This window comes from Mus musculus, chromosome 4 (assembly GCF_000001635.26).
Source record: "Mus musculus strain C57BL/6J chromosome 4, GRCm38.p6 C57BL/6J".
Classification (NCBI taxonomy): domain Eukaryota; kingdom Metazoa; phylum Chordata; class Mammalia; order Rodentia; family Muridae; genus Mus; species Mus musculus.
In genome coordinates, this window is record NC_000070.6 from 19,618,945 (window position 1) to 19,631,004 (window position 12,060).

The window sequence follows — 12,060 nt, forward strand, 5'->3', positions numbered from 1 at the left end:
AAGATTGCTGTGGTCATGGTGTATCTTCACAGCAATAGAACATTGACCAAGAAAATTGTTTTCAGTATCAATGGCTCTTTCTTTTCTATCATAGAAACTTTACATATAATTTTCATACAAATAAGTCGTTATATTTAATGCTACTGTATGTCTAACACATACTATTATCACAAAATTAACTTCAGAGAAACTGCAGTGAATCCTCATTTACCCATGAGCTCAGCAAATCCTCCTAGAGGCAAGCGACAGGTTCCAGTCACAAACTGCAAGAGTCGCATTCGTACTTCATTATCAGTCTCTTTCACAAACTGTATGACAAAATGAAATGTAATTTAATATAAAATAATGGCCAACATCCCACCAATGAGAGTAAACAAATGAAAAATGTTAAAAACAAACAAACACGCCACTGAAACTGGTTCAAGCAATAGTAGTGCAGTAAAAAGTATTTGTAGTACCACATAGGTACACTGTAGATATCCCTTCAGTAACCCTCACGATAATACCACAACCAGCTACTATTAGATCTGTCCTACAAACGGCAGGTCAATGAGCAGCTTAGAAACCTTAAGGGGCTTGACTGCAGTAACCCACAAGGAGGTACACCTGTCAGTGAGGGCTGCAGGTGAACACTATGGCATGTGTTTCTCACTTAGACTTCACAACAGTCTACCAGGCAGCTATGAGTCATTAGTAATCTCACCACATATGAAAGAGAAGAAAGACTTATAGAATTTAGATAATTTGTCTTTTTAAACTGCTAAAATGTAGAACATTTAAACTCCAGTCTCACTGAGTTCTCAACCATTGTTAGACTGTGTCTACCCCCTTTTAAACTACAAAAACAAATGAATATTTCCCCATTGCTTTTCTCTGTGGTATTTTCTGCTATAAAACATTTTTCAAACTTTCTATGCCATTCACTAGTAACTGAAAAACTATACATGTCTCCAAAATTAACAAGTTTGCTGACAAGTTCTTCTGAAAGGGCAATGTTAATGAATGAATAAGGTAATGGATATGGTGGTTTGAATATAAAGGAAAGCCAGCTAACTTTTGACGGCAGTTTGAGAAAAGTCTTCTTCAAATAGGGAATGAACATGTGGTGGCATTATGGACTTGACTGGATTAATAAAAGCCTTAGTGAGGAGCAAGTGGTGGGTGTGCCTGGGAAATGTTTCCAGACAGGATTAACTGAAGAAAGAAGTCCCCTGACCTTGGGAGTTACCATGCCACTTGGACTGTGAACCAATAAAAGTAGCCTGGAGTAGGCCGTATCTGCTTCATGATCTGCATAGCTATGAGCATGCTCCCAAGGGCAAAACTGTAGCTGCTCTTACACCATGCTTTCCTGTTATGATGGCTGGTACTCTTAAAACTGTAGTCAAAATAAAGTTTTCTTCCCTTGTTTCTTGTCAAGAATTTGGTTATAGCAATGAGTAAGCAGTAAACACAACGGCTTAAACATAAGACAAAATGTTTTCCTAATGAGACCGAAACCTCGGACAAACTGTGCTAAGGTATACAGACAGACAGCCCTAACCTGATGCTCTTGGGCTTTTTGCCTACCCAGAAATGAACTGCTCTATCCCAGTCATTAGAGCTCAAACCTGATTCACACAGGTCCTGTGAGGACTAAGGATACTCACTATGGAGCCAGGCACTCCTTAAGGGCCTTGGACCTTTTGCTCTGGAATGTCTGGGAGATGCTAGTGGCCTGAAGTTAAGATAAGAATAGGGCAATGGGCTGTGAGGTATTCACAGCTGCCTTTGCTTCTGAGGGAGAGGGATGCTGATCACTGGGAGAAAGGCGTAGAGTGGTCCTTTTATTACTATATAGTAGGAAAGTAAGAAACCACCGAAGGAAATAAAATGATTCTCCTGCTCGGCTGTGAATTACACTGATAGTTATAAAACACGCCTTTCTAATATATGCCTTAAAACCTCAGAAAGGGACTTAAGGCTGCCCTCCTACTGCAGTAAGAAAAAATTCACTTAACCTAACTTGGAATTGAGTCTAAGTCTCTGGTTTCTCTGAATGGATCTGAACATCACAACACCAAATGACATGGGAAACACATTTTATTATCAACTCTGACATAAACCTCACTTAGGTTCTTAAGTTCCTAGGTTATGTAGACACATTTTGTATATGTTATGAATATTTTAAGACAGGTTTCCAGAAGGGAAAATATTATGCAATAAACTAATGGGAATCATTGTTATGAAAAGATGTACCTTTTGGAAAATCTCCCCATGATAATATAAACCCCAGCTTTTCACATGAATGTGAAAATTACCATAAGTCCAACCAACCATTAAGTTGCTCAAATGAGTTGTAGTTAGTAAAATACTTATAGAAAGAATATGCCAGGATTAGAGATTTAAAAATCTTTAACACAAAAAGGGAAAAAAATCTTTAACACATAAAATAAAGCAAAACAACATGTCTCTTCAAATGTATGTAAATATTAGTAAGGAACATTGGATATTCTGAGACCGGATCACAGGTTAAGCCAAAACACAGTAGTCATCCTTGCACATCACGGTCTGAATTATTCCACTTCTTTAGCATATTATCACCTTCAGAAGATTAAACCCAGCACTGACCTTGTCACTGAGAATATACACCTGGCTGCATGTGACTGGGGAATGCCTCTAATCCCAGCACTGAAGAAACTGATACAAGATGAAGCAAAGCCAAGACCAGCCTGGGCTGTCCACACAGTCCCCATCTCAGTGTAGAGCCCCAGTAAATCTACAACCAGCCAAAAGAAACCCCATACTTCTCAAAGTGTGCAGAATTCATAGAGTACTGTAATACCACCAAACTATTCATACCTCCATCTAGAAAACAGTGAAAGTATTGGAAGGCTAAAATACAGGTCCAAAGCCTCAAAAATTATTAACAAACTACTTAAAACCACTTTTCTTATCAGAAAATTCTTCAAATGATTTGTTTCAAAACAGATAAAGCAAGTACCTGCCAAAACCAAATAATTTGCTTGCTGTTTCTTGTATAATGTCGATAAACAGTATTTCTCTGCCAGTCTGCCAAGTCAACCTCTTGCATGCCACACAGCATAACCTAAGGGAAGGAACACAGCATCAGCCACAGCAAAGATTAGAAAGACTATGGGTTTTGTTGTTTCTCAGGGCTTGCTAACAATCCATTCTGAGTAGACTCGTGTCACACTGGTTTCTGCCAGTGTGTTGGGGTGCTCCTTCACCTCTTTCCTGAGGCAGGCTCTCATGATGTAGTCCTGGCAGGCCTGGAACTCACCATGTATACAGGCTTTCTGTTTAATGAGTTACAGTTTTAAAAGTTGGAAGAATTACCAAGATTTGATGTATTACAATGCTGTCATACTTAATACTACTGAACTGCACACTTAAAAGAAATCATTAAAATGCTAAATTTTATATGTATTTTATATAAATACACCCACTTCTGATGAATACCCAATAACCTTCTTTAAATGCAGTCAGAATTAAATAGTAATTCATTTAAAAATCTCATCTTTCAAGAAAGTCACTGTTGGAGAGATGGCTCAGTGGTTAAGAGCACTGACTGCTCTTCTGAAGGTCCTGAGTTCAAATCCCAGCAACCACGTGGTGGCTCACAACTATCCATAATGAGATCTAACTCCCTCTTCTGGTGTGTCTGAAGACAGCTACAGTGTACTTACATATAATAAATAAATAAATCTTTTTTTAAAAAAAGAAAGTCACTGTTAAATTAAGATTTCTAAAAATTCCTCAAGTTATTAATAGTGGTTGAATAGTTTATGAACCCTAATAGATGACAATGATTGATAATATTGTCCTTGCAATACCATTGTTCTTAAAATATCACAAAACATAAAACCCACATACTTTTAGATAAATTAGAAAAATCAATATTGTACTAAAATGTGTGGACACTGTTGTATAAAACAATAAAACAAACTATATACATGGTGGAGACTGCTGGCACCATCATGGGAGGCTGAAATAGAAGGATCATGACTTCAAGGCCCGTCTGGGCTGAACAAAGGAAAAGACAACACTGAATTTGGAGACTAAAGATGAAATGAGACTGGAAAGGGAGAGGAAACACAAAGGCCACCCACTCCAACAACAGCATTCCCTACAATCATATAATAAAAGAGCCTAACCTCCAATTCTTTTTCATCAAAGTACTGTAGCCACTGAAGGGGAACAACTTCATTAAACCCATCAAGGAAAGCTTTGGTCTGTTCTTGTACTCCTCGAGAAAAACGCCATTCTGTCATTAAACTGAAAATAAAGATAGTATTTGAAAAGAGGTTATGTATATACAAAGCTAAGGGACAAAAACACCAAAAAAGCTTTAAATTTCTTTTCTTTTTCTAAATATACTACCCAATATGTGCATACAACAAGCATGTATGTATACATATGTTATTTTTAGAGTTAATATTTTTCCATTAACAAATTCATGCTATCACTTTTAGTTACTTTTATTTTTGAGATTATAATTTTTTTGTTTTTTATAAAAAAAAAGTCTTATTTACATTCCAAATAGTGTTCCTCCTTTCTACTCCCCCCTCCAATAGTTCTCCCCCATCTGCCCTCCCGTTTGCCTCTGAGACAGTGCTCCTCCAACTACCCATGCCCACCTCAGCCTGTCTCCCTTCACTCTCCTCCCTCCAAACCCACCTACATACCCTTCCCATATTCCAATAAAAGGAAAACCTAGAAGAAATAATACATTTTTGGCACATATGATCTACGATAATTACATGACGAGAATATAAACAACTTAAAATGGACCTATAAAAAGCAGTGAGATCCAAACAGTAATAAAGTATCTTCCTAAGTAACATGGCTCAGGCCTTGACTCACACAGAGAACTAATCAGTGCTCCCCAAAGTAGTCCATAAAATTAGAACACAGTCCATCAAACTCATTTTATAAAGACAGTTATCACCTGATACCAAAACCTTATAAGGATAGACAGACTGACAGATACACAGACACACATATAAAAGACAGACTGAGGGAGACAGACTGAGACTCTAGAAGAGAAATCACATGGGATCGCAGTGGATGGAGAAAAAGCCTTTGACAAAGTACAATCCTTCAAGACACAAGCACTGAAGAGCCTAGTATCACATAACAGCATAGTGAAGGCTGTATGTGAGTAATCTCCAGCCTTTGCAGGAAATGGGAAAAATGTCAAGGCATTTCTCACAGGGCTGAGACAAGGCGACACACAGTATATGACTTGAAGTAATAAGAGTACTGAGGCAAGAAAGAAACAAAGGCTATAATTATTCTTGTTATAGTAATTACTAATTCTCCATGGGGGTTTCTAGCCTACCTATGATCATTCAGTTCCCAGATAAAAGCCACACAACCTTTCTATTTACAATAAGCCTTTAAAGCCCTAGAGCTGGGCAGGTATCCACCCTCTATATTACTATGTCTACTTCCTTACCAATTAAGCCCAAGATATGACTACCAAGGTTTGATCTGGGCTGCTCTTACCTCCGATTGGCCATGTTTTCATGATTCACCTACCCAAGGTATCTTTTCCTCTCTCCGCTTTCTTTTTCTTCCCCTCGTGGTCCTCCCTCAGATCCCAAGCCTGGAAAGTCTAACCTAGTCTTACCTCTCTTCTGCCCAGCTATAGGCTGTTGGCATCTTTATTCAACCAATAGGGTTTTGTTTTGGTTTGTTTTTTTTTGTTGTTGTTGTTTTTTTTGTTTTTTGTTTTTTTCGAGACAGGGTTTCTCTGTGTATGCCTGGCTGTCCTGGAACTCACTCTGTAGACCAGGCTGTCCTCGAACTGAGAAATCTGCCTGCCTCTGCCTCCCAAGTGCTGGGATTAAAGTCACACGCGCCACCATGCCCAGCTACAACCAATAGTTTTAAATTAAGAAGCAAGGTCACATTACAGTTTCTCTTGTCTCTGGAGGCAATCAGGCCTTGTGGGTCACTATTTAACAGTACAATAAATAGTATTTAACTTTACAATATAATTTCTATTAGCAGAAACTGTGACTCTGTATATGACAAATGCTGAAGACTACACACCAAAACCCTCTTGGAACTAATAAACATGTTTAGCAAAGTAACAGGACACAATCCATACACATATTTATCAGCTACTAATAATTTTTATAGAAATTAGTTAATAGCTTTTCTATATACCAGTAATGAACTTGCTGAAAAAGAAAATAGGAAAACAATCACACTGTTAATAGCCAGGAAATAAAGCTTTGGACGAAATTCAATCAAGAAAGTAAAACAAGTAAAAATACAAAAACACTACAGAAAGAATCTAAAGAAGACAGAAGATGGAAGCCCCTTGTGCTCTTGTAGCAGCAGAATTAGTAACATGAAAATAGCTACACTATTAAAAGCAAAGATACAGACTCAATGGAACCCTTGTCAAATTCCAATGACATTCTGTAAAAAACAATTAGACAGAAGATCCTAAAAATTGTAGGGAAAAAACAAAATATCCCAGAATGCCTAGCAATCAAGATCAAAAAGAACAACGCTGTAGGTATATTACCATGGTGGTTTCAATTTATACAGAAACACAGTCAGAAAAATAAATGGCCTGGCTAAAAACAGAGACATGAATCAATTTGATAAAATACAGGCCCTAGAGTTAAAAAGCCACTTGACTTTCGTCTAATGAATGGGCAGTTCTTGAAAGATGAGGAACAAATGGAAAAAAAAACAAAAACAAAAACAACAATGTTCAACATCACTAGTCATCACAGAAATGCAAATTAACACTACACAGAGATTCCATCTTACCCCAGAGTTGCTAACAAAGAGAAAACAACAAATGCTAGCAAGGAAGCAGAGAAAAGAGCATCCTTACACACTGCCGCTGAGCATGTAATCTGGCTTGCTTCTATAGTAACTACTAAAAGACAAAAACAGGAAAGAGGACTAATTGCTTACCAAATACCATACAGCCATGGAAATATGCATACAATTAACATCATACAGACTGAATAGGTTATATTTAGGAATATATACGCATATACATATAAACATGTAACAACAGTTAATGAAAGCATGGGTCCATGAATTTGAAGGAGAGCAGAGGTACATGGGAGAGGGCTTGAAGGGAGGGATAAGAAGAGAGAAATAATCTAATTATATTTATAATCTCAACTTGATGAAAATGCGTAAAGTTAGAAATGATTATGTTTAGTGAAATAAACCAGACAGAAAAGCAAAGGTTTCATGCTTCCCTTTTTTCAGAAAGGTATATATTCGTTACTTTTTTCTTCAAAGATGTGTTCTTATTTTAAGTGGATGAATATTTGCCTGCACATATGTTATATGTACCATGTGAATGCCTGGTGCCTGCAGAGGACAGAGTCGGATCTGGAACTAGAGTTACAAATGGTTGCGCGCTACCATGTAGGTTCTGGGAACCAAACTGGAGTTTAGTACACAGGAGCAGCAAATGCTCTTAACTACTGAGCCAATTTTCTAGCTGTCCTGTGACAGGAAAATAGAAAACGAACTGGGAAAGGATAAGAGTAGCTGAAGGCAGTAAGGCTAGGGGGAGGAAATGCAAGACTGAACATACTCAAAGCCCATGGTTACTTAAAACTTCTTTGTACAACCCAGCAGCATACATACTGAATAGATGCCAATAAAATATTTATTATGTACAAGCTAAAAATTGGGATTGTGGGCTGTGTGTGTTGGTACACACCTTTATTCCCAGCAAACGTAGGTGGGTCTCTGATTTTGAGTCTGGGTTGGTCTATAGAACAAATACCACAACAGCCAAAGCTACATAGAGAACCCTTTCTTGCAAAGCCAAAATAAATAAATACTAAAACTTTTCAAGAGTAGTGTGGGATGAAATGTCAGTGAAAGGGGAGTTCCCAGACACAATTCTGCCCATTCCTGGCATAGCTTCAGTCCCTTCATCTGTAAACGAGGAGGCTACATCGCCTTTGCAAAATACTTTACGTTAAATTTTTATCATAAAGAACTTAAAAATAAAAAATTCATACACCAAAATTAACCAGACCCCACATCTATTGATCGTTATAAACATTCTGAAGCTGTGAAGCTTCACACTGGATTTTCACTATTGAATATTTGCATGCATTTATCCATCACCAAAAAATGGCAGATTTAAAACTAGAAAAAATATACTTTATATCCTCTTTTATGAATCAAGTTTCAGTTACCTACATTCATTCAGTCTTTCACTATCATCTCTGATAAGTTACTCTTTCCTGTTCTCTTCTTCAGGTTATACTATCCCGAAGTGCACTTTTACACACACACACACACACACACACACACACACACATTGCATTGTATATGTATATGTGTAATAGGCTAGGAGAACATACAACTTTTCTTTCTGAGATTTTGAAGACTGGAAATCGCTTTCAGCAGCATGTTGTCATGGCTTCTGACTTGGTCAGAAGCGAGACTGCCTATTGCGAATGCACATGGGAAAGTGACTAACGATATGCATTGTTCGAGCAAACTCGAGCAGGATCTGGATCAGCACAGAGCACAAGGACCTGAGCCAGCGGAGAAAGAACCTGACGAGAGTTTTCCATGTGTTTCATAAAAACTACTAAGGTTAAGAGTGTAAATATAGGATATTTCTAATTATATCCCATACCTTCTACAGAATGAATTCAATCAGCTCTATCAACCTACCCAATATATTCATCTTTGTTTTCTTCCGTCACCAGGATATTGGAACCTCCCAACTTTAAATCATGTGAAGTAACTTTTCCCAGAATCTCCATGTCTACAGAAAAGTACATTTCTAAGCCACATTCTTCAATATTGTTATCTCTGGATAAAAAAAAAAAAAATAGTGTGAGTGTGCATATAAACACAGTATAGGAATGGGTTTCAAGTAATTACTTCTATTACAAAAAAAAACTTCAAACCTTATCCAGATTAGAGAGTTGTAAAATTCAGTATCAATAGATTCCAAATCCTTAATAGTAAGTTTTTTACTTAGCATACGCTTGTAGAATGGTAAAGAGAAACCAGTATCAATAAACTTTCCATGGAACAGTGCCTGTTAAAAACAAACAAAACATTTTATTTAAACTTACAAAATAATAATCTTTATAGCATAGTGACAATATAGAAATCATGCAGCTTTACATATTAAAAAGCACTATTCAATGGTATAAAATGTGAAGATTAGCATACTATGCAATGCATAGAAAACTACAATGAAAACATTTATTTCATAGGTCAAACATAATGTACATAAAAACTATAAAGAGATGATGAGACTTTATTACCAAATTCTGCCACTTTTAAATATTTTTAGTAATTAACTTAAACACAGAAATAAAAAGCCCATGTACTTTGTTCCATTCCTTTATTAATCTGTAGGACCCCTGTGTCTTCATGCCTACATACAGCATGAATACAGGAAGACACCAATGATTTTTGAATCCATAATATCTAAAACTATTTGCAGACCCTTAATCTGTTTACATTAAATCAATAAATCATGAAATTATCTTCTTATATAGCTTCAAACCCTCCCCAATGTATTTCTAACAAACTCCCAAATCTAGACAAAATCAATTAAGAATTTATACTGCCTATATAGTGGTAGAACATGCTAGAAGTACATATAGCAAGCTAGCTAGCTATGACCAGCAACCTCATAGAAGCATGTTTACTCACGACATTCAGTTTCCCTGTCTCAGATGACTACGAACTGCTATTCCTTTGTCCTCAAATACTTACTAAACTTACTGCACACAGGAAATGGTAACCGGGAGCACATTTGTGTAGTCTACCCATCTGCTCACCACTAGCATCTCAACTCTCATACTCCTATTGCAAGTAAACTTTCTACCACTTTTGTGAGCAATACAAACTTCTCCCTTTGATTCAAGGTCATTTGCCAATACTTCTTATATTACGGGGTTCATCCAGTTCTTTTTCCTCATCTGGGCTTGGTGGCTATAACCAGCACACAGGAGGTTGGGGTAGGCTATCAACCTAAGCTACAATATCAGAATCCTATTAATTGTTACCAAATTCTCTAGGATACTGCAGTATGAATTTTTCTAAAGCAGATACCTATGTTTGAATATACATCAATCTTCCCATGCCAGCACTCAAACGTTTTTCACCTTGCTGAATGGCTGATTTAGCAAGACCTGCCATATGTACATATGAGAGGGTTAACTATGGTGCCTACTTTGAAATACCCTTCCTTCTATCATTTTCTTCTGAGAATCACTTACTTGATTTTTCTAATCTCAGGTAGGTTGTTTTTTTAGACTCCTTTTCATCGCCTCAAGTTTATAAATATCCCTTAATTCCTCTGTCCCATTATTCCTTAACACAACCACGAGCTTTTGATATTCTCTATGTATTTTGGATCCCCAAATGATTCTTTCTGACCTGGACATCTCCTCATCACCAGACTTGGGTATCTATCTTTTGTGCACCTCCATTGGATGCTTATAGGCTTCCTGAGTGCAGAAGAAATCCAGCATTCTTGACTTTCATTACCTCCAGTATTTGTTCTTGCCACCAAAACACCCTCTTAGAAACAGTAATTTCAAACAGACACACAGGCCATGCATTTTGGTGCCTCATTTTTATTCTTATGCCTTCCCCCAATCTACCAGAAAACCTACCTCTTTCAAGCTTCAGAATATAACCTGAATCCAAACCATGTCTCACATCTCTTACTACAGTACAGATCCAACATCTCTGAGGCCTCACTACGACCTGTACAAATGGTCTGTGTCTCTGCCTGTTTCCCGCTGCCCACAGTAGAGGACTTCTTGTTGGTGTTACTTAGTTCATGACACTTAACTGACCTACTCAAAACCCTACATGAATTCCCTAAAACGTCCTACATGGTATTTCTCAATCTCATTTCTCACCATATTCTCTCCCATATGAGTCATTTTTAAACCCTGTAAGCACTGAGCTACTGTTCCATGAGCCCAAAGTGTTCTTCCCCAAGGTATCCATGTGACCCTGTCTCGTGCCTTCATATTTCTACTCATGTTCAGATTTTAGAGGGCTGCTTTAACCACTTATATGAAGAAGTAATGCCCATCGCCCACCCCACCCCCTGCATTACAGAATTTAGATTCCAAGAATAGAAACTGTACCATTTTGTTGTTGTTATTTTTTAATAGCCAGTGCCTAGAAACGGGCATGGAATTATTGTAGACTTTCAACGGATACTTGCTAAGTGAGTTAATGACTAATGTAGTGTAAAAATTATAAACAACTCTCATAAGACTGTAATTAATAAAGCCAACTGCAAAGCTCTGAAAATTCTGAAAACACTAAGTTAGTGTACTTAGAGACTCAGATTTTCCTTGACTTGAATATTACCACCCCTTTTTCTCCACAAGAAGTGGGTAACAAATTAAGCCTTTTATTTTTTTATTAATTTTATTTATTCTCTGTAAATTTAATCCATAATAATGTACTTCTTTAATCATATGCCCATTATCACACTATCCTCCCACTCCCAACTTTTCTTCCCTCCTATCTTCATGTCTCTGTGTGTGTATGTGTGTGTTATGTGCTAGCACATACAACCCATTGTCTGCAATATGGGTTGCTTGAATGAGCATGGGTGAAATACTGTTTAATTAAAACAGGGAAGATCCCTGGCAGTGCCTACCACTGAGGAATCTGACATGTCCCCCAAAAACTGTAAATTGCTTGTAACTAAGGGAGGATATAGTCTTTTTCAAAAGATTTTTATAAAATATACTTTTTTGCATATGTCTGTGTATGTGGTATGCACATGTCCATGCAGATCCAAGGCTGGTACTGATTGTCTCCCTAAATTATTCACCACCACATTGAGACAGAGTCCTTCAATCAAACAAACCAAACCTGAAAGTTGTAGTTTCAGCTAATTTACCTAGCCAGTTTGCTCTGAGGATCAAGTATTGCCTTATAAGTATCGGAATTACATGCAGGCCACCGGGAATCAGAACTCCAGTCTTAGAGTCTACTTGGCAAGAAGTACCTACTGAACCATCTCCCTAGCCCCTAAAACACTTTTGAAGT

At 37.3% G+C, this 12,060-nt stretch overlaps 1 protein-coding gene across 6 annotated transcripts in view; it reads right to left on the minus strand.

Moving 5' to 3' along the window:
• Wwp1 (WW domain containing E3 ubiquitin protein ligase 1) overlaps nt 1–12,060 on the minus strand; it is a 100,709-nt gene that overhangs the window by 10,649 nt on the left and 78,000 nt on the right. For all 6 annotated transcript variants that reach the window (NR_074090.1, NR_074089.1, NM_001355222.1 and 3 more), the window contains 5 exons: nt 8,928–9,061; nt 8,689–8,829; nt 4,158–4,278; nt 2,984–3,088; nt 212–308 (listed from right to left, as the gene is read on the minus strand). Coding sequence is in view for 4 of the 6 variants with exons in the window: in NM_001355222.1 (NP_001342151.1) it covers nt 212–308; nt 2,984–3,088; nt 4,158–4,278; nt 8,689–8,829; nt 8,928–9,061 (598 nt within the window). In the remaining 2 variants the exon portion in view is untranslated. The remainder of the gene's footprint in view (nt 1–211; nt 309–2,983; nt 3,089–4,157; nt 4,279–8,688; nt 8,830–8,927; nt 9,062–12,060) is intronic.